General features: G+C 41.5%; 1 protein-coding gene and 1 non-coding gene across 6 annotated transcripts in view; both read left to right on the top strand.

The window, feature by feature from the left end:
* The window catches only part of N4BP2L1 (NEDD4 binding protein 2 like 1), a 28102-nt gene extending 4564 nt beyond the window's left edge, over nucleotides 1–23538 (top strand). The window contains exons 2-5 of one of the 5 annotated variants that reach the window (XM_040621947.1): nucleotides 18266–18393; nucleotides 18706–18794; nucleotides 20696–20772; nucleotides 21851–23538. In XM_040621947.1, coding sequence (XP_040477881.1) covers nucleotides 18266–18393; nucleotides 18706–18794; nucleotides 20696–20772; nucleotides 21851–22118 — 562 coding nt within the window. In that variant the 3' untranslated portion in view covers nucleotides 22119–23538. Of the gene's footprint in view, nucleotides 1–18265; nucleotides 18394–18705; nucleotides 18795–20695; nucleotides 20773–20821; nucleotides 20891–21850 lie in introns of all 5 variants that reach the window. The other 4 variants (XM_040621948.1, XM_040621952.1, XM_040621954.1 and 1 more) reach the window with 4 other exon arrangements.
* LOC121101445 lies at nucleotides 2553–2681 on the top strand. Its single transcript, XR_005833423.1, has one exon. It is a non-coding gene; the product is annotated as a small nucleolar RNA SNORA16B/SNORA16A family (small nucleolar RNA).
* Nucleotides 23539–23622: the final 84 nt, after the last annotated feature.

Here is a 23622-nt window from a genome sequence, read left to right as displayed (position 1 = left end):
GGTGCCTACAAAAGACTAGCAAATGGAAAACAATAGTCCATACACTGCTGTGGGTAAGTGAGCTCTAACGGGGAAGAGCATTTTACGTGCTGTTGGTGTTCAAGGCCAGGGAGGTCACTAGGATGATTAGGAGGATAGGAAAACTATGGATGAGAGATAATCTCTTCCATGTGGAAATGGCTCTTGAGCTGGCCTTGAAGATGGGGAGGATGTGGCTGAACAAAGGGAAGGATTAGCAACATGAATAGGGAGATGGAGATGGGAGACAGCTGGGTGGACCCCTCAGCCAGTGAAGAGAATGGCTTGACTGAAGTGGATGGTTCCAATTGGTGAATGTGTTGGTTAGGTCAACTCAGAGCCAGATCGTGGGGAACACCAAAACCTGCACACGGAAGTACCAAGTTGATAGAAGAAGTAGGATTCCGATCCCAAGACCCTTTCACTCTCAGGAGATGATCCAGAAGGATCTGTTTCCACAGCTGAACTGACAGACTCACCTGGAACTGCATCTGTCCTTTCCTCTTACATCGATGCAAGCTTCTGTGGACGATCTGTTTACCTCTGTGCTTTGCAGCATGTGTGTGTGTGTGTGTGTGTGTATGTGTGTGTGAAAATGTCCCCCTTTTGGGCCATTTTAACCATTTTTTAAGTGTATAATTCAGTGGCATTAACTACATGACATGCAACCATCACCAGTATCTGTTTCAAGAAACTCTATTCATGAAGCAATAACTCCCCTTTCCCCCTTCTCCTCAACCCCTGGTAACATCTGATCTACTTTCCTAGATACCTCATGTAAGTAGAATCATCCAATATTTGTCTTTTTGTGTCTGGCTTATTTCATTTGGCTTAATGTTTCCAAGGTTCATTCATGTTGTAGCCTATATCAGAACCTCATTACTTTTTATGGCTGAACAATATTCCACGGCATGGATATACCATAAAATTGTCCATTTGAAATGAAATGAAATGAAATGGCAAAAGAAGAGGGTAGTTCTTCCTTTTGTTTTTAAGGCTATGTACAAAAAAATGTTGTCAACCTTATGTCAGTTCCCTGGAATTTCTTTGGATCTTTACATACCAATCAAAGCAAAATCTGAGACCCATACTCTAGTACATGTTGCCTCCTTTCCAATGTTCCAGTTCCTTTTGGCACCATGACAAATGGTTTGTAACACAGATTCAGTTAGGCTCGAAGGATGCTCGCTGACCGCTGTCTTTTCTTCTGTTTGTGTCTCCACATAACATGAACTTCCCCATCAAGAGAAATACCTTTCCATTATTTTGGGGTGCTAGAGCTTTCCAAGGAAGTGAGAGGATGCTTTCCTGATGTGATGAAATGATAAGACAGAGGCGAGGATAAAGGTATACTTTACAAGCAAATGCATGAAATATGGGGAAAAAATTGAGAAGAAGGGATCAGTTAGGTTAGCTTAGTAGTGAGTAGTTAGACCCCCAAAGCATCCTGTGCTCCACAGCGCCCCTGACCAGCAGGCTTGGACCCTGGTGTTTCTATTTACGAGGCCAGGGCTCTTGTAAATAAAAGCGAGGTCAAAATAGAAAGTTTGCAGTATTCCAAGTCTGTGTATATAAAAATAAAGTATCAGGTGACATATCAGATCTCTATTCGCTTAGGGCTACTTGGTGAAACTACTAGCCTTTTATATTTTTAATGATTTTCCTAAGGTGGGTTTTAAATCTCCCGTCTCCATTGCTGAGAGCCCTTACAATACCTCTTTCCAGAGGTTGGGGTGAATAAGGACTATACGCTAGAAATGTTTCACAGAGAGTGAGAAGACACAGTGCAGTGTGTGTTTATAATTACTTGCTGGAAAGGCTGCCCGACTATTAAGGAGATCCACCACCGCCATGGTCCTGGAGCCATTGGGATAGTGGGAGAGCACCCTGCTGGATCAGAACCACAGAATATTGCAGGTGTGGTGTGTGATTACAGAAGCAGTAATTCCTTATTAATGTTCTTTTCCACCCTTTTTAAGGATATGATGAAGCGGGTCTGAGAGGGCTTTCTCTGCTCCCTAAAGTAGCGCCTCCCCAACATTCTTTGCCCTGTACTTTGACTTTCTTTTCTCCCACACATTAGCACCATCTGACATAGGCTTCCTTATTTATTACCTGTTTCTCTTACTAGGAGGTAAGCTTCGTGAGATGAGATGTGTTGTAAGCTCCATGAGATCAGGAACTATTTTCTCTTCTGATGAGAGAAGAGAGAAGGTCTGGCACCTCGTAGGCCTAAATCACTAAATATTTGATGGATTTGTTAATTCCAGAAGCTTGCTAAGAGTTGTCAGCTCAGTTGTCAGCATGGGTCTTGAGTAAAGCACAAAAGTGAAAAGGAAATTGTTCACGTAAAGTGAGCAGCAAAAGAATGAATGGGCTGTGGAAAATAGACAAGAGAAAAAAAGGGGTACGGCCACTCCCTCGAAAGTTCTCTTCCATCTGTGCACAAGAGAACGATTCCTGTGTTTCACGCGTGAAGATATTGGATATGCCATCTCCACCACCCTGTAGTTACACTAAAAAGAGGCTGAAAAATTAGAATCAAAGATGCAGCTGCTTTCACATAGCAACAGCCGTCAAAAAAGAGCCGAAAGTGACAGTTTTCCTGTTCAACCACTGTTCCGTGCTGTAACTGATTTATGACATTTTGGGAAAACACAACTAAAAACGAGTTAATACTGAGGTGGGTGTGCTTCTGATTGCCTTCTCCTTTTCTGAGCATGGCTGAGTTGACCAGCGATAGAAACGTGGGGAAACCAGTACCATTGCTAGATTCTACAGAAGGGAGCTATTCACCTGCAAGAGAAAGGAAGTTCTTCTAGATAGAGTGGAGTGGGACCACACTGGCACTTGAGGGCTATCTGAGAGTCTGGTTTGGGATCTCATTAACATGCCCTGCTTCAGACGCACAGAGGGTAAGGGCCAGAGTGAGCACTGGGACAGACTGGGAACTCTTCCCTGGAGTCTCCTGAGCCACTGGGGCTTGGTAGCGTCCATGGGGCTGGCAGTGGTTGAGCTGCATGTCTCCAAGGGCAAGGCTCAGCCTTGGCATGGTGCTTGGCAGCATGAAAGACAAACCACACCGGAACTCAGGGGACACTGTCCCAAGTCATTTATAGCTGTGGCTCCCACCCCTTTCTCTTCAGGCTGTTGAGTCGTAGAACTTGTTCCTGACCCCCCAGTGTAAAGTCCTTGAGGAGAATACCAATAACATCAGAGAAAGTGCTAGAGTCCAAGAAGAATCCTCTCTTCCAGTCCCTTTTGGGGGATAAATCCAAGGTTTGGGTAAAATTCTCAATGTATAAAGATGAGTATCTAGAAATTCTCCTCACATAGTGTGGGGCTGTATAAAAAGCGTTTGCATAATTAAGGCAACAGAGCCTAATATTCAAGAACCATTCATATATTCAGCAGGTACTTACTGAATATCTCTCATGTAGACATTCTTCTATTTGCTTAGAAGAGCGCAGTGAACAAAACAGACAAAAATCCCTGCCTTCATGGAACATATATTCTACCAGAGAAAAAAATATTTTCTGAACGGAAGAAGAAAAGTTTAAATAGCATCTGCTCTGCTCTGTACTTGCAAAAAACAGAAAAGGATTCCATGGCTAGTCCACTTGATGTGTATGCCCTCAAACGGTTCCACGCATGCAAAGGCAGGTAGGCACCATGATGTTCGCCGAAACTCATTCATGGTAGGGAACATTGCAAACAAACTAAATGTCACTAGAGAAAAAGGTAAATAAATGTGGTTTGTTTATTTTCTAGTGTGCAGCTCTGGGACCGGAAGTCTAGGATTTAATCCAGCTGTACCACTCACGGGTCTTTGGTTTTTTTCAGCTCTAATGAGATGTCATTGACATACGACATTTGTTTTGTTTTTTAGATTCCACATATAAGTGAAATCATCTTGTGTTTCTTTCTCTGTCTGACTTATCTCACTTAGCATAATACCCTCGAGGTCCACCCACGTTCTCACAAATGGCAGGAATTTATGTTTTTTTTTTTTTTTAAAGATTTTATTTATTTATTCGACAGAGATAGAGACAGCCAGCGAGAGAGGGAACACAAGCAGGGGGAGTGGGAGAGGACGAAGCAGGCTCCCAGCGGAGGAGCCTGATGTGGGGCTCGATCCCAGAACGCTGGGATCACGCCCTGAGCCGAAGGCAGACGCTTAACCGCTGTGCCACCCAGGCGCCCCAGGAATTTATCTTTTTATGGCTAAGGCATATTTCATATATGCACCACATCTTCATTCTCCATTCATCTATCGACGGACACTTAGGTTGCTTTCGTATCTGGGCTATTGTACATAACATTGCTGTGAACACAGGGGTGCATATAGCTCTTCAAATTGGTGTTTTCTTTTCTTCAGATAAATACTCAGATGTGGAATGACTGGATCAAATGGTGGTTCTTTTTTTAACTTTCTGCGCAACTCCCATACATTTTTTCATAGTGGGTGCACCAATTTACATCCCCCCCAGCAGTGTATGAGGGTCCCTTTTATCCACATCCTTACCAACCCTTGTTATTTCTTGTCTTTTTAATAATGGCCAGGCTGCCTGGCGTGAGGTGATATCTCATTGGGGTTTTGATTTGCATTTGCCTGATGATAGTGACGTTAAGCACCTTTTCATGTGACTGTTGGCCATCTGCATGTCTTCTTTGGAGAAATGTCTTTTCATGTCTTCTGCCTATTTTTAAATCAGATATTTTTTTATATTAAATTATGTAAGTTCTTTACATATTTTGGATATTAATCCTTTACTGGATGTATGGCTTGCAAATAACTTCTCCCATTCAGTAGGTGACCTTCTTACTTTGTTGATGGTTTCCTTCACTGTGCAAAAGCTTTTCAGTCTGATGTAATTCCATTCGTTTGTTCTAGCTTTTGTTGCCCTTGCCTAAGGAGACTGGTCTGAAAAAATATTACTAGGAGCAATGGCAAAGAGCTTACTACCTATATTTTCTTTTAGGAGTTTTATGGTTTCACATGTTGCATTCAGGTCTTTAATCCATTTGGAGTTTATTTTGTGTATGGTGTAAGAAAGTGGCCCATTCTTTTGCATATGGCTGTCCAGCTTTCCCAGCACCATTTATTGAAGAGACTGTCTTTTCGCCATTGTTTTTCTAGCCTCCTTTGTCTAGATTGACCATATAAATGTGGGTTTATTTCTGGGCTCTCTATTCTATTTCATTGATCTAGGTGTCTATTTGTGCCAGTACTATACACTGTCTTGATAACTATAGCTTTGTAGTGTAGTTTGAAATCAGGGAGCATAATGCCTCCAGCATTGTTTTTCTTTCTCAAGATTGCTTTGGCTGTTTGGGGTCTTTTGTTGTGCCATATATATTTTAATATTATTTGTTCTAGTTCTATGAAAAATACTGTTGGTATTTTGATGAGGAATGCATTGAATCTGAAGATTGCTTTAGGTAGTAGAGACATTTTGACAATATTAATTCTTCCAATCCATGAGCATGTTATATCTGTCAATTTATTTCAATTTCTTTCATCAATAAAATCTTCTTACAGTTTTCAGAGTGCAGATGTTTAACCTACTATGTTAAATTTATCCCTAGATATTTTATTTTATTTTTTGATGCAGTTTAAAAAGATTGTTTTCTTCATTTCTCTTTCGGATAGCTCATTATTAGTATATAGAAATGCAACCGATTTCTGTATGTTACTTTTGTATTCTGGAACTCTACTGAATTCATTTATTAGTTCTAATAGTTTTTTGATGTCTTTGGGGTTTTCTGTATATAGTATCATGTCATCTGCAAATAGTGACAGTTTTGCTTCTTCCTGACCAATTTGAATCCAGCCTTTTATTTCTTTTTCTTGCCTGATTGCTGTAGCTAGGGCTTCCAATACTATGTCGAATAAAAGTGGCAAGAGTGGGCATCCTTATCTTGTTCCTGATCCCAGAGGAAAAGATTTTCGCTTTTCACCATTGAGCATGATGTTAGCTGTGGATTTATCATATGTGGCCTTTATTATGTTGAGGTACATTCCTTCTATAACCACTTTTTTGGGAGTTTTTAATCATAAATGGATGTTGAAGGTACAACCCAGGGCAAGCACTGGAATGAGACAAGGGCCACCTACAGTTTGGCCCTCCTGCTGCAGGCTCCCCCTGCACCCCGCTCAACCCCACCATGGGCATGGACGATCCCGCAGCATCATCTCCCTCCAGGACTCACATACCATGCCTCCACTTCCAGCTGGGTTCTTGGGCTAATGACTAGGACCCCAAGGAGGGCTGCTCAGACAGATGCCTAAAGGACCTTGCTTGGGCCACACAGGATAGCTGTCATGCTGCCCAGTGGCCAGGAGGATAAAACTGGATGTTGATTTCTGTCAAGTGCTTTTTCTGCAACTATTTACATGTTCATATGATTTTTATCCTTTGTTTTGTTAATGTGGTGTATCACATTGATTGATTTGCAGAGGGCGTACCATCCTTGCAGCCCTGGAATATGGTGTATGATCCTTTTAACGGAGTACTGAATTTGGGTTGCTAATAATTTTTTGAGGATCTTTCCATCTATGTTCATCAAAGATATTGGCCCAAAATTTTCTTTCTTTTGTGATGTCTTTGTCTGATTTTAGTATCAAGGGAATGCCAGCCTCATAAAATGAGTTTGGAATTGTTACTTCCTCTCTGTTTTTTTTAAATAATTTGAGAAAGATAGGGACTAATTCTTCTTTAAATGTTTAGTAAAAAAATTCACCTGTGAAGCTCTCTGGTCCTGGACTTTTGTTTTTTGGGAGTTCTAAAATTACTGATTCAGTTTTGTCACTTGTAATTGGTCTATTTAGATTTTCTATGTTTTCATGATTCAGTCTTGGAATGTTGTGTGTTTCTAGGAATTTGTCCATTTCTTCTAGATTTTCCAATTTGTTGGCATATACTTGTTTGTGGCCGTCTGTTATAATTCTTTGTATTTCTATGATGTCAGTTACAACGTCTCTTTAGTTTCTTATTTATTTGGGTCCTTTCTCTTTTTTTTTTTTTTTAAAGATTTTATTTATTTATTTGACAGAGATAGAGACAGCCAGCGAGAGAGGGAACACAAGCAGGGGGAGTGGGAGAGGAAGAAGCGGGCTCATAGTGGAGGAGCCTGATGTGGGGCTCGATCCCATAACGCTGGGATCACGCCCTGAGCCGAAGGCAGACGCTTAACCGCTGTGCCACCCAGGCACCCCCTTTCTCTTTTTTTCTTGATGAGTCTTTTTTCCTTCATGAAATTTATTGATTTTGTTTATCTCTTCAAAAAAACCAGCTATTAGTTTCATTGATCTTTTCTGTTGTCCTTTTTTTAGTCTCTATTTCATTTATTTCTGCACTGATCTTTATTATTTCCTTCCTTCCACTAACTTTGGGCCTTGTTTTTTCTTCTGTTTTAGTTCTTTTAGGTGTAAAGTTAGATTGTTTATTTGGGATTTTCTTATTTCCAGAAGTAGGTCTGTATCGCCATGAACAACCCTCTTAGAACAGCTATTGCTATATCCCGTAGATTTGGAAAGTTATGTTTCCATTTTAATCTGTCTCGGGTATTGTTTGATTTTCTTCTTGATGTGTTCATTGACACACTGGTCACTTCGTAGCAGGTTGTTTAGTCTCCAAATGTTTGTGTTTTTTTCCGGTTTTCTTCTCTTATTGATTTCTAGTTTCATACCATTGTTATCAGAAAAGGTGTTTGATATGACTTAAGTCTTCTTGAATTTATTGAAACTTGTTTTGTGGCCTAACATATAATCTATGTGTGAGAGTGTTCCATGTGCACTTGAAGAGAATGTATGTTCTGCCGTTTTTGGATGAAATGTTCTGTATATTAAGCCCATTAGGTCTAATATGTTATTTAAGGTCAATGTTTCCTTATTGATTTGCTGCCTGGGTAACTTTTCATTGATGAAAGTGGGGTATTAAAGTCCCCAGTATTATTGTATTACTGTCAATTTCTTCCTTTTTGTCTAAATATTTGCTTTATCTGTTTAGGTGCCCCTATGTTGGGTGCATAAATATTTACGGATGTTCTATTCTCTTCTTGGGTTGACTCCTTTATCATTAGGTAATGTCTTTGTCTTTTGTTATGGTCTTTTTTTTTTTTAAGATTTTATTATTTAAGAGAGAGACCAAGCATGAGCGGGGGTGGGGGAGGAGCAGAGGAAGAGGAACAAGCAGACTCTGTGCTGAGTGCAGAGCCAAACATGGGGCTCGATCCCACGACCCTGAAATCATGACCTGAGCTGAAATCAAGAGTCAGATGCTCAACTGACTGAGCCACCCACGCGCCTCCAGTCTTTATTTTAAAGTTGGTTTTGTCTGATATGAGTATTGCTATTCCAACTTTCTTTTCTTTTCCCTTGGCAAAGGGACACACTGAAGTGAGTCTTAATTTCATCATCCGTACCACAGGGGTTACTAACAGTACTTATCTGGGGTCTATTTGAGCATTGTATGATAAATGTAAAGCCATTAGAATATTGTTGGAACATAGTAAGCACTTAATAAACGTTAACTGTATTTGTTGATAATGGAGTACTACATGTAGCCGTTAAAAGGAGTGGACTAAGTCTGTATATAAACATGAATATATATAAAAATATACTTTTCCTTCATTTATTCATTCAACAAATATTTATTGAGTGTCTGCTATATTCCAGGCAGTCTTCTATGGTACTTGAGAATAATTCGTGAACAAAACACAAATCCTGCCCTCATGGACTTTGTATGCCAGAGGTAGGGAAGCAGATGTAAAGTATAAAGAAAATTATGTATTATGTTAGGGGGATAAAATATATATTAAGTTAGAAGGGATAAGTGTTCTGGAAAAGGGAAAAGAAAAGTATGGTAAAAGTGTTGGGAATGCCAGACTTAAGGGCAGCGGGTTGGTTGAATTTTAAGCCAACAAAACAAATAAGAGAAAAATGTTAACAATTATAGCTCCAGGTGGTAGGTATACAGATATTTGTTATATTATTTTTCCTTTTCTATGTATTTAAAGTTTTTTTTCTAGAAAATTCCTCTCCATGCTATGAGATAAAAAAAGTAATATTAAGGTGTCTGAAATAAGAAGGGAGTTGGCTAAGAAACAGAAAATAATGAAAAAGGAGCTAAATGAGATCTATTTTTAAAAAAGAATCCAAAGAAAATGTTGGACTTTGAAAGTCCATTAGAGATAGAGATGAATAGAATCACAGTACAGAAAATCAGAGAGTAATATAGAAGACAAATGTGTCATAAATATGATCAAATAAAACCATAGTTAATGCAACCAAAGCAATGCTTACAGATAGAAGAGCACATACTTCTGAGTTGAAGACCTAAACAAAAGTGATAAAAAGATGAACTCAGTACTTAGACATATACTGGTAAGACTGTTGCAAAACTATTAATTAACTACTCCAACTTCCTTAGTTCCTTTTTGTTGGATGTGGCAACGTGCCAACTATACAACTACATTTTTAAGGCTCTCTTGCCTCTTTCTGCCTTGTAGAACATGGATGTGAGAGCTGGAGCTGCAGTGGCCTTCTGGGCCCACTCGGAGGCACAGAATGGAGGAAGGCAGGAATGGAAGCCTCATGCTACGAGAGGTGGTAGCTACCTAGATCCATTGTTGACCTGGGGCCATGTGGTATCTCTGTATTTTTTATATGTAGTATATAAATTTTTCAAAGACACTGTTACCTGGGTTTTCTGCTAAATGCAGTTAAACCCATTTCTAACTGAAACACAATTGAACTGTAAACATCTGTGGGAAAGGACTGGAATCCACTAGTTCTCATCCAGCCAAACTGCTAATGTGTGAGGACAATAGAAGGTCTTTCTCAGACACACAAGAGCTCGCCAATTATTTAACACTCCTGTAGCCCGACTCTGTGTAGAGATCTCAGGTAAAATTCAGGCAGCACGGCAACCAGGCTGTGTACACCCAGACCAATTTTTTAACCTCTTGAAGGTTTAGTTTCTTTATCTAAAAATGAGAGAAAATATTATTTACTTCATAAGATTGTTATAAAGGTTAAGGAGAGATAATATATGCCAAGCCCCTTGTGTAGTGCTTAGCACTCTTGCAAAGAAAAGAAAGTTTATTGGGACAACCAATTTTAGCCCACCAGGAGAAGAATCAAACACATCTGGAAAAGGATATCCTTGGGGTGCCTGGCTGGCTCAGTCCATAGAGCATGTGACTCTTGATGTCAGGGTCGTGAGTTCAAGCCTCATGTTGGGCGTAGAGCCTACTTAAAAAAAAATCCTTTTACGTGGTATCCGTCAGAAGTGTCTCCAACAAAATAAGAAAATAAAATTATAAATTGTGTAAAGGAAAGATTCACAACTACTGGATATAATTTAAAAAATAGGAAAATACTGGAAAAGAAGATAATGAAGAATTTACACATCAAGCTTAGTGTGAACAAAACAGAAAGTCCAGGAACAGGCCTAATTATTTATCATTTAGACTATAAAAAACGTATTTTATTTTATTTAAAATATTTTATTTATTTGACACAGAGGGAGACAGCCAGTGAGAGAGGGAACACAAGCAGGGGGAGTGGGAGAGGAAGAAGGCTCATAGCGGAGGAGCCTGATGTGGGGCTCGATCCCAGGACTCCGGGATCACGCCCTGAGCCGAAGGCAGATGCTTAACGACTGAGCCACCCAGGCGCCCCTAAAAAACGTATTTTAAAGCAATGGGAAATTGACAAAGTATTGAGTTAGAGAGTTTGGGACAACCAGGTTTCCATATGGAAAAAAAAAAATCCAGTTAGATCCTTAACCAATACAGGATACCAAAATAAAATTTTAGATGGATTGGGGAGTACAATGTAATAAAACAAAGATAAATATTTACATAAACCTGGGGTGGGAAAGACTGGTGTAAATATATCATCAGAGGCAGAAAATAGAGAGTAAAAGATGAATACATATGACTGGGAAAATTTCTAAAAGTTTAGACTTTTATGTTAGAGTTTATATAGATAAAATTTAAAAAAAAATTACGTATTCAGTAAAAAGGCGATAACGTTTATTAACAAAGGATACGAAAATGCAATTCATACAAGAGTATCTCTAAGTGATCAGCACATGTAAAATAATCTTGCTGATAATCAAAGAAGTTGGTACAAAGTAAATGCAATTACAGGGCATTGGCAAAGTATATTATGATACATCCAGGTGAATATTCATGTCATAATCATTAAAAATAATGTCATAGCAAGAGATTTCATGGGGTGGGAAGTAACTGCTTTGGAAATAAGTTTGGTGAAAACTTGGTATGCTCTATATTATGTTTCCGTTTTAATGTAACAAAACATCAGATAAAAAAGAAATTCTACGTACCTACCTACCTATGCACCTACCTACCTTTCTATCTCCTGGAAAGAAGATCAAAATGTTAATAACTATGTTTTGATGGGGGTATATGGGAACCTCCCCTTTTTTGCAGTTTTTTGCTTAAAAATATTCTGCACTGAATATGGATTTCTTTGCTAATTAGAAAGGAAAAACAATATTTTTAAGGTTTGTGTAGACAAAGACACAGTGTAGACACAGGAGCCAACTTGAAGGGTAGCTACTGGCCAAATATGGGACAACTTGAGCATCGTAAAGAATAATGATGTTAAAGGTTATTAAAAGGGAAGGGGAAAGAAAGCTCCTCTTTACAAGACAATGCCACGAAGTAAATATAGAAGAAATTACATCATGAGAAAAATCAACATTGTGCAATAACTAACGTACTCCTTGACTCAGGCAGTGGTCAGCAGTGCAAGTAAAGATCATCGAGGGAAAGGTTGGTGGGCAACAGGATCATTACGTGCGTCTCCCAGGGTCACCGCCCACCCCCCATCTCTGCCCTCCTGGCCTGACGTGACATAATATTACAAGGGAATCGATGCTCCTTTGCAGAGGAGAGATCTGGCTGACACCACCTGTTAGCCAGGTGACCAGACGGAACACGATAGTGCGGACGGTCATTATGTGCAAACATAAGTACACAAACATTACGTCTGTACTTTCCTTCCGAAAACGTGTCACCTAGTTCTAATCCTGAGGAAACCATCAGAAAAATTTGGACTGTAGGGCGTTCTTAAGCCAACTGACCTGGACTCTTCAAAAAGGGAGACCGAGAGGGCATGAGGACAGTTCTAGATTAAAAGACACCAAAGATGTGGAACGTAGGACCGTAGGGGAAGGGAGGGAAATCTGAAGGGGGAGAAATCAGAGAGGGAGACAAACCATGAGACACTATGACCCCGGGAAACAAACTGAGGTTTTCAGAGGGGAGGGGGTGGGGGAAGGGGGTAACAAGGTGATGGGTATTGAGGAGGGCACGTGTTGTGATGAGCACTGGGTGTCATATGCAACTAATGAATCACTGAACACTACATCAAAAACTAATGATGATACAGTGTCTAACTGAACATTAAAAAGAAAAAAAGACACCAAAGGGACATAAAACCAGATGCAGTACTTGAACCTATGAAAGACACTGTTGGGACCACCAGAGACATTTAAAAAATTTAAATTTAAAAAATTCTACTGACATTAGCTATTATAAATTAGTGTTCATTTTCTAGATGTGATCGTGTTATTGTAGTTATGTAGGAGAATGTCCTTGTCCATAGGAGATACTTGACAAGGAATTTAGGAGCGAAATGTCACAATGTCTGAAAGTTAATTTTTGAATAGTTCGTCAACAGTCCGTATGTGAGAGAGAAAATAAATGAGGCCAAATGTTGACAGTTGGTGACTGGAGATGAAGAGTAAGCAATGTTGATTGAATTATTCTTTGGCTTATTTCTAAGGGTTTGAACATCTAAATATGAAAGGTTATGGGGGGAGAGTTCAGGTGGGAATAAAAAGGAGAGAGAAAAGTGGAATACATGAGACATAAGGGACATGGATTCAGGTACAATGTGTGGATCTTGTTGGCTCTCGCGTCCAACAGATCAACCCTAGGGACACATCGATGAGAGAATCAGGGAAATCTGAACACTGACCGGACGTTTGGTGAAATGAAGTATGTAGCAGGTGAAATGAGATTGGCTATAATTTTTTTTTTTTTATTTGAGAGAAAGCATGTGTGCAGGAGGGAGGGGGGACAGAGGGAGGGAGAGAATTTTAAGCAGGCTCCACCCCCAGCACGGAGCCCTCTGCAGATCTCCATCTCACAACCCTGAGATCATGACCTGAGCCCGAATCAAGAGTCAGATGCTTTACCGACTGGGCCACTCAGGCGCCCTGGCTGTGATACTTGTTGAACCTGGGTCATTGGTCCATAGGGAGTGTATGTATTATTCTGTCTATTTTGCATGTTGGAAACTTCCATAGGAAAGTTGGGGGTGCAACTCAAAATTACATAGTAACATTGGACTTTGTCAGGGAATGAGTGACCAATAGGTAGTAAATGTGTTCCCATGGGTATTTGCTATTAAAGAATTACACAAAAGAGTGATAAGTTGTGAGATCAAGATTAATACCTGAATTTCTCTCACAGCAGTCATTTTAAGTGGGGGGGGGGCTGTGGAAGTGAAGGTTATGTGGAAATAATTGTCTCTTTCCCCATTGCATGAAGCTCTTGGCCACCACAAAGAAAGCTAGAGCTGATGCATTGTCCGCATCACTTCCGAAGCTGATGGAGCGGTATTTATTGCTTCCACCTAAGTTCGAGAAAGTCAAGGTTTGTCTATTTCATCAGTTCTTTATGTAGCTAGGAGAGCTGTTATTGTCCTGCGGATTGCAGATGCTGCTGGACCTGCCAGCGCTAACTGAACATTCAGCTGAAGATAAAAACAAGGTTTTGGGGGCGCCTGGGTGGCTCAGTTGGTTAAGCATCTGCCTTCAGCTCAAGTCATGATCCCAGGGTCCTGGGATCGAGCCCCACATCGGGCTCCCTGCTCAGCGGGGAGTCTGCTTCTCCCTCTCCCTCTGCCTGCCACTTCCCCTGCTCATGCTCTCTCTCCCTCTGTTAAATAAAATCTTAAAAACAAAAAACAAAAAACAAAAAAACCCCACAAGGTTTTGAAAGGAATGATCATTCAGGAAGGTCAGACAGACAAACCTCCTACTCCCCCAGCCTCCCCAGGTTCCGTGAGAGCTGCAGAGGTGAAAAACACTCAGATTTTTGCCTGCCTGTTGGTTAGGAGGACCAGTTAGATTACAGTCAGATATCTCTTAGGAAATGATGAGCACGTGGTCTAGCCCCATGGTGGCCCTGAACAATTTAACTTTTATCTAAAGCAGAATTTTACAGTCAAGGGGGGCAGTAGTTTCTTTGTGTGTGTGTGTGTGTGTGTGTGTGTGTGTGTGTGTGTGTGTTTTGTTTTCTAAAAGAAATAGGATTGAAATAAAATGTGAATTGGACACTCATGTCCTAAGGGTTTTTTAAAGGAAACATTAGTGAGAATATTAACTTCCACTAGATAATATAAGCCATAAAGAGGAAAACAAGAGTAGACAAGGCTATGTACAGGAGAAGAAAAATTCAACTCTGAAAATGGTAAAAGACCATAACGAAACCTATGACTGGCAGACTTAATAGGAAAACAAACAAAACCAGATTTAGAAGGGATATCAAATCTGGGACCAAAAAGAAAAAAAAAACCTCTTGGAACCAGTATGCATAACTTTCTTAACTTAGTATATACAAAGATAAGCAAAATAAGTTATTACGCTATTATTTAACCTCTGAATACAGCTTTCATTATTTAGACTAGATAACTTGATGGAAATAATTTAGAAACTGTAAAATAGTCACAAATATAAAATACACATGCATTTAGTGCTGCCTTTAAAGATTTACTTATTTGAGAGAGAGAATGTGTGCATGTGTGCGGGGAGGGCCAGGGGGAGAGAGAATCTCAAGCCAGCTCAGCGCTGAGCCGAGTCTCACGACCCCGAGATCATGACCTGAGCTGAAATCAAGAGTCAGTTGCTTAACAGACTGTGCCAACCAGGCGCCCCTTAGTGCTGCTTTCAGATTTTTTTTCTAAGGTGTCGTCATAATAATTGTTTGCTTTGGAGGTTAAAGTTTGGACTTACAATTTGGGCTTTTCCGCTTGAGTATCTTTAAAGTTAAATAAAAGACATGTATATGCAAACGAGGCAAATTTGTTCCATCAAATCCCCTTTATACTTTGGTGTCACTTTCTGTATCCGTGGTAGACCAAGTGGCCACATTTCCTTGCCACCTCTCCTGTTGCTTAGTTCCCTCCCCTTTCACTGGGGGCCAGCACGGCGACTTGCTTTGACCGGCAGAACGCGGTGGAAGGCCAGCAGCTTGCACTGCTGCCCTCTGAACTACGGAGGGTGGTGAAGAGGCCTGGGGTAGCCTCCCCGAGGTTGAGAGACCACATGGGCCGAGGGGCAGCCGACAGCACCGGCAGACGCGTCCATGCAGGAGGCCCGCTGAGACCTCTCCACGCCTCACTTGTCAGATGACTGTGGCTGCGTGAACGGTCCCGGGCAAGACCGGCAGACCTGCCCCGATGCGCCCACCCCGAACTGCTGATCCATGAACTCAGGTTGTTACCCTTCCCAGCAACGGGCTGCCTGGCATGGGAGACCTGTCATGAGTCACTTTTACCATCTGTTCGCACTTTGAACACCCAAGCCTTTGATGATCTCTTCTCATCATGGTGTCCACAGTTTTCAGACCTTACACTGACCTGGTCACTCTTCTCTGGACATAGCCCAGCTTGCCAAAATCTCTCTTTACATCGTACAGCACTCAGAATGGAAAACTGCTGCAAATACGCTTTGCCCCTTTTCAACTGCTCCTGTTTTTCCCTAGGGCTCCTTCTCGTAACAAGCCCCAAAACCTGAGCTTTACCTCTCATGCTTTTAACCCCCTCCCCCAGCAGCAGACTTTTCTCCTGTCTCAGGATCCAAGTCCACTGTTGTCAGCTTTATAATGCTTCCCCGTCTGACTTGCTCCCGACCCCAAGTTCTCTTGTCCTTCTTCTGTACGGCTCTTCGCACTGAGTGTTAGGTCTGCTGTGTCTGGCTCCTTCCCTAGGCTGTGAATTCCTTGCAAGCAGCTATTCTGTTTTATTTTTGTACCTTCACACTTCACCCAGTACTTGGCATATTTTAAAAGCTCAGTGAATGTTTAATGAGTTGGATAATTATCTAATATTCTCCGGGTATTAAAATACATTATCTTCTCGTCTGCATTTTTCCACAAGGCCATCAAGAGAGACCATCAGATTCCTGTTTATATCAAGATGTAAGAGCATGTCCATTGAATTTTTCCCTGTTTACCAACTCAGCCCACCCACTATTATGCTGCTTTCTTTTCAAATGCTTTCAAGCCTGCTGAAGAATTTTGATGGAGATGTTTGTTTATTTACTGTTTCTGGAATGTGCTCACTCATTCTTGAACATTGAGGCATTTGCTTTATTTTGGTTTTTCATTTCTTTCATTCACTGCCGTACAAAATCACTTGCGGTAATTTCAAGATGACATGCACACTCCAGTGTATTTTACTCCTGTGGCATATCAACAGTTGGGGTTGGTAAATTTTAACTATTAATACAATAGTAGTACTTTAGGCTGTTAAAGTGCCTCACCATTTGCAAAATGTTTCCCCAGATCTGATCTGATCCGAGCCTCACTCGAAGCTCCGTTTCGTAGGTCGTGATGCCTAACTGTGGTTTTCGGTCAGGGAAAGAGCTTAGAGAGAGAGAGGTCACCTGACCGGGTAGAGAAGAGTTAAGAATTGAACCCAAGGGGGCGCCTGGGTGGCACAGCGGTTGAGCGTCTGCCTTCGGCTCAGGGCGTGATCCCAGCGTTGTGGGATCGAGCCCCACATCAGGCTCCTCTGCTATGAGCCTGCTTCTTCCTCTCCCACTCCCCCTGCTTGTGTTCCCTCTCTCGCTGCCTGTCTCTATCTCTGTCAAATAAGTAAATAAAAAATCTTAAAAAAAAAAAAAAAGAATTGAAGCCAAGGCTCGCAGAGCAAGTTAGAAGCCGGTTTAGGATCTGGGCTCTGGTGCCTTATGCTCATTCTGCTCTGTCCTGATTAAAGAGAGCTTCTCTCGTGGAGAAGGACAAGCACACAACAACGGTTGAACAGCTCTGCTTTCCCCCCTTGCATTTCCTGTTCTTGTCATTCTCCAGCCTTTTCTCCTCCAGGCCTTTTCCTTTTTATTCTTTTTTCCTCCCTTCCTTTTCTGCGCATATCCGTTGGGTCTGTGTTCTGCTTGCCTGCTGATTTTGTTTTGGGGCCGCAGGGACAGAAGAAAGAAACTGACGTGGGTTGGGCCCTGCCCCCGGGCCCCCCCTGTTACCAGGTCTGTGTGGTCACCGAGCAGGATAGGTGAAGTCATCGTTCCTACAGATGACAAGAGGCGGCTCAGAGATTCACCCAGTTACTATCTACCGTCATATCCATCTTCTCCCCGCAAATTGTCTGAATAAGGATTTCAAGTGGAAATATCTTCCCTTGGAAGTGATTTTGGGCAGAATTTACTATGCTTTTCTGTTGGTTTTGTTTTGTTTTAAAGGGCTCCCTCCATGATGGTTTTCCTTTTTGCTGTGGTATTTTCCTATTTCGAGAGTGTGAGAGGGTGGTTGAAGAAGGCCTGGGGAAGGCCGCTCTACCTCTTGCCTTCTGGGGTGCTTGTCCTCATTCGGTGTAGGTCACTGTTGAGACGGAAACTGGTACCTGGGTAGGGGTCGCACACACACGCAGCCCTTTTATCCACCTCTCATACCTCAGCAAGAACTAGTGTCTCAGATGGGTCGTTACAGAGACCAGAGCTCCAAGGAGCTGGGACCCGGGACAGGTGAGACACCGCGGGGAAGGGCAGGGCTGCAGCATGGGGGTCTGGCACCGTGGGCGGGCCTGGGGGGGGCACACTGGTGCATCCCTTGCACAATGGCAGTGAGGACTAGCGCCCACGAGGACCAGCGTCACACCTTCTCCTTGACCTCCCACGTTTCATCTCGAGTCAGTCTTGGTGCTGCGGAAGTCAATGAGGTGACCACGCTTCTGAGTTTTAGCAGTTGGGCCGCACGCACAGCCCCCGTTGGCTCTCTCTTGCCTCCTGTGAAGGACTGGTACCTTCCAGAGATGATAAGCATCTCTCTCCTTAAAGTGAATTTCAACAACATGCAACCTGGTGGCCTCATCATTACAAACCACTAAATGTTAGAGATGGAAGGAAATAGTCTCTGTGATGGCTGTGCATAGTCATAAAGCATCTCTTATTTCCCCACTTTCTAGACAATTGCAACACGACTTTCCCAGGGCCCTGATTTTCAGCACGGATGATTTTTTCTTCAGGGAAGACGGTGCCTATGAGTTCAATCCTGACTTCCTGGAGGAAGCGCATGAGTGGAACCAGAAAAGAGGTGACAAATTCCTTTCCAAATTCCCCGGGAAATCCTATTGTGCACGTAGGTTGTAGCTGCTGCAGAATGAATACGTTTTCTAGAAGGAGCGTAATCAAAAGTTCTGCCATTCCCCCCCCCCCCAAACAGAATTTCAGAGTATAACCTCCCTAGATTCCAGGAAAAAGAAAATGATTGGTGATGGGTTCTGAAATACGTGGCACTAAAGTTGTGTAATGAGGACAACTGTGATAAAAAAATAACAAAATATGGAGTACGCTCACCCTTCTGATTGTTGCATGTTGTTCACTGTTATGTAACATTGTGTTGCAGCCAGAAAAGCAATGAGGAATGGCATATCCCCCATTATTATTGATAATACCAACCTCCACGCCTGGGAAATGAAGCCCTATGCAGTCATGGTAGGAAGAAGCATCATTCTGAATTTTCAGTTACGGACATTTTGTGAGAAAGTTGCAACATTTGTTCTTTCCTCTTCTTCTGATCTGCCACGATCTCATCTTTATTAATCGTAGCTCTCTCAGGGTGCAGGTAAAGAGGTTTCATTTTAGTGTTTCTCTGTTGTTCCATGGCTCAAAGTCGCTGAGATGCTAATATCACCTCAGGGTACATTATTAAATCGTCCTTGGTCCGAATTCTTGATAGTGTTTCTGTCTTGATTGTTTTCCCAAGGGCGGACATACAGGCACGGGAGCAGCCTCTGAGACGTGCAGGGAAATACGGGACGCACGATGCTACCCGCAGAGTGGCAGATGCTAATGAGACACTTGTGTCTTTGGCGAGCCGGGGATTTCAGTGCTGGGTACTCTTGCTGCCGGAGAGTCCGGGGCAACTTTTTTTTTCTTTGGTTTAAAAACAGATGGAGGATTAGCACTGTAACCCTATTAGGATACTAGCATATAAATATACAAAGATAACAACTCGGCTCTCTATTGTCAGAATAGGAAAGAACAGTAAGATGAATAAAACATTGTGCGTATTTTTAATTTTGAAATACGTCTGATCTTTTTTCAGACATATTTCACCTCTTACGGTAATAAGTTTTCACTTCCTACCGGGTATATAGACAGGAGAAAAGATCCTGAAACACACAGGGCAGGAGGAAGGCAGCTGAGCAGTCTAATTTTGTCACACACAGTCCCCACGTGGCTAACTGTAAAGGGAATATCTCTAAATGGGGCTTGTGGCAATCTATTTATGGCTTCTTTTTAATTTGGGGGCAAACTAGCTTCTATACACGTGTGCTTTTCTCGAACTGTACGTCCGTCAGGGTTACTTGGGCCCAGCCTGTGGGACTCAGGGTGCATGTAGGAAGGGATGAACACCAGCTTTGTGGTCACTTCAGTTCACGGACCAAGAGTCCCCTTGGGAGAGAAGTGAGCAGGGACATAATAGTCTAATCAAGGCACAACTCAAAATCAAGAGTTAGCAGAATGGCTGAAGGGAAGACATTTTACTTTTTTATTTTTTATTATCTAGAATGTACAATCTTTTTCAGCCATCCACAGTTATTAGTAAGACCCAGAAATTAGATATTTTCCATTTATGATATTTGAATCCTTCTCTAATTAGAGGGGTCCCTCTCAAGAATGAAGAGGAAATCTTTTTACTTTGCTCTTTTCGTTCTGTATAACATAATAAACAACAGTGATAATAAAGTTCAGATTTTGAGATTAAAAAAAGTAGTAGCCAATTTATGAATGCAAAGAATATTTGGATGTTTATATGGAGACTATAATCATTTTCTAAACTCGAGGAAGATGGGGCACAGTGCCTTGGGCCCAACTGTGTTGCATAGAGGGGAAAGCTCATTTTGGCGGGTAGAGTTTGTAAAGAGTATGGGAAAATCCTTTTATTTCATAAGCTCTGTTGCTATGGTACCCTCACTTTCTACCCAACACGTGAGGGATGGGACAGGGCATTTGACAGAAGAAACTCTATGATAATCATATAATGGACTTTGAGAAGCCACTGAATGCATTTCTCATACCTGTGAACAGGATATTTAAAACTAGTTCAGCTATCTATTTTTAAAAATGTCCCAAATCAAAGAACCTTTATAATTTTCCTACATACTAGATCAAATGGACCAAAACTGATCACTGGGAGCCATGCTATAATCTGAGAGTGGCTAAGTATGGAAATAAACCAACTGTGCTTGTTAGGATAAACTCAGGCCTTGGATTACTGGTAAAACGGAGGAATTGTAGAAAGGATTTGTAGTAAATGTGAAATGGCAGCATAAACATTCCCAAACATACATACCATGTCTTCAATGTTTTATGTACTTTTGAAAAATCAGGCACTTGAAAATAACTATGAAGTTATATTCCGAGAACCTGACACTCGCTGGAAATTCAACGTTCAAGAGTTAGCAAGGTACTTCTTTGTTTTTCTAGTTCCTCATTATGTATCCTGCTATTTTCAGGTATTTCAGACCGAACAAAAGAATCTTTTCAGGCTGGAAATGGACATGGTAGTTTTCAGGCCAGAAATGGTAATTCTTGGAAATTGATAACTTTGGAATTATTAATGTGAAGACTTTAGTTTTGGGTCAGTTTTCTAATATAATGCTAAATGCTAAACCTTGGCTTGGACTTGGTCCTTTTAAAGGACACATTTAACTTTCTGCTGAAATGCTTCCTCATTAATGAGCGTTTGAAAGCACTTTTCTCTGCATGGGATTGCATATGTCAGTGGTGTTTCTGCGTTTAGGCTGAATAAAGATCTTTAGATGTTGACCAGTCTGTGGTTCATTTATGGTCTAGATGCTGCTTCTGATTTATAAAGCAATACATGTCCAAGCGACACTAACTTGTTGACTGAGTGCATGAGTTCTAATATTCACTATCTGTGTTATTAGATAATGCCAGTGATTTAAAGTAACCAGTGAGATCAGAATTTACTTTTCAGGAATATGACCAGTTCATTCTACGGTTACAAGCAGATAGCGTTTCCAAAGTGGGTCTGTGGCGCACCCTCATCAGGCTTGCTTGAGGGGGTTGTAGAAATCCTAGTTCGTGAGCCCGGTTCGTAGTGGGAATCTCTGGTAATCGCATCTCGAGCTATATCCCCAGTGAGCTCTCATGCCCGCTTGCATTTAAGATTATTTTACTTAGCATCTGTAAGTATCTAGGATGGACTGACATGAATGGATTATAGAGATATGCATGATTAACAGGCAAACATATAATAAAAGATCTCACGGTGTTCTTTTATGTCGTGAGGCACAGAATTGAGATTTCCAGAAACAAAGCCATTTGTGAAGCTCTTGCTCTTTGCCAGCCTCAGGGCGGCGTGCAAAACGGCCGTGGAGCCTGAAAGATGAGCTCCTTAAGGAGACCTTATGCTTCTGTGAGAGTTCAATCCTGAGAGGAGGGAGTGCATCTCTGTTAAATACAAGTAACTCCTTTTGATATGCTGCCTTAAGTAAATGTTTGCATTTGTTCCCACGCAGAAGAAACATTCATGGAGTCCCCAGAGAAAAAATCCACCGAATGAAGGAGCGGTACGAACATGATGTTACCTTTCACAGCGTGCTTCACGCAGAGAAGCCAAGCAGAATGAACAGAAACCAGGACAGGAATGACAGGAGTAACGCGTCCCCTTCCAACGGCGCCCGATACTGGCATCCCTACGTGGAGTTTCCCAACCGGAGGGCTCCTGGCGGCTTCACAAACGAGGGCTCCTTTAACAGAAGAGGCGGTTGTCACCATGGATATTAGGAGGCCTATCTTACAGGCATTCGAAATTTTCCTAAATCAGTTTTTACTGCAAATTTTGGTATTTATTCTTGGTTCGGTTTCCGTCAGAGCTCTAATTCCAGTGTAAATAGTTGGACCTGAAAGTTTTTGAGCAGAAGTCGTTATACTTTATCTTCACCAAGCATTTGTTAAAGTGCTCCTATGTGCATGGTGTGCTGCTGGGAATTCTGCAGATTGAATTAAACAAAGTCCCTTTCCCTAGGGAAACCGGGACTTGGAAACTGAAACCCGAGAACGTGCCCAAGCACAGAGGCATCACCTAAGTCGATATAGAGAAGCTTCAGTGCCACTTTCTCTGAAGTAATCTCTTTTTCCAGGAAATTCATCTCCATCAGGAAAGTTGGAAAGGTGGGGGAGAAGAGGGAGGCAGGAAACATGTTAGTGCCATTGCTACTTTGATAATCTGTGTATCCCAAAATGTGAGATGTGTGGCTGTCAACGATGACACCGATTTTCCTTTAAAATGCACATGCTAGAAAGCATACAGCTAAGGGAATATTGTCCTTCGAAGTAGACGCTTTGGGAAATTACTCCTTTATTTTAGTGATGTGTCGTTGTTAAAAATGTTGGATCCTTCTTTTTAAAATTTTTTTGAGAGACAGCAAGAGAGAGTGAACGGGGGAGGGGGAGAGGGAGTGGGAGAGAGAATCCTAAGCATGCTCCTTGCTCAGTGTGGAGCCCGCTGCGGGGCTCAATCTCACGACCTTGAGATATGACCCGAGCTGAAATCAAGAGATGGGTGCCCAACCGACTGAACCACCCAGGAGCTCCTGTCAAATCCTTCTTAACTGCTATACAAGCTAGTGAGGGAAATCAGTGTCATTATTTAAAGTCACACCTTGGTTTTAAATTACCACTTTATTGAATAAGATTAAACCTGATTAACTTTTGGCTGTTGTGCTAATAGTGTAAATAAAAGAAGCCTGACTTTATAAAACACCATTTTTTAAGAGGAAGAGTTAAGCAGTTTTAAAAATTATGCCTATAAATAGACATGCGTGCGATCAGTTGGCTGCCCAGATGTTTGGGAGTGCGAGGAATTAAACATCCCAAGACAGAAATCATACAGGGGTATGTCAAAGCCATGCCCGTTGAAAGATGACCAGTCGTGGTGTTTTATGTGGCATTAAGTCAATAAAGTTCTACCACAACTCTGGAATGTCCCTCTTATACCAATACTGAATTCATGATTCCAAATTCAATCTCAGCAGGTTAGAATCAGATTAATGTGGTGTGAGGCCATGATAGGTAAGACCATGTAGGATGTATGCTTTATTTCTTGTTGGCCAACAGCTTTCTAACGTTCTGTGAAATATGATTTTAAGTGTCCTATATAATGGTGCTTTTATGGTAATTAAAAATTATATATGGTGTTGCTTTCTATGGATTTGTCATTGAATCTAAACTCTTTTTGGTTCAACGATATAAAAAAGTTAGTTACCTAAATCCCATAGAATTCTACCAT

Source organism: Ursus maritimus, unplaced genomic scaffold (assembly GCF_017311325.1).
Source record: "Ursus maritimus isolate PB19 unplaced genomic scaffold, ASM1731132v1 scaffold_10, whole genome shotgun sequence".
Lineage (NCBI taxonomy): Eukaryota > Metazoa > Chordata > Mammalia > Carnivora > Ursidae > Ursus > Ursus maritimus.
The sequence above is the reverse complement of the archived record's forward strand: the minus strand, read 5'-3'. Positions and strand labels throughout refer to the sequence as shown.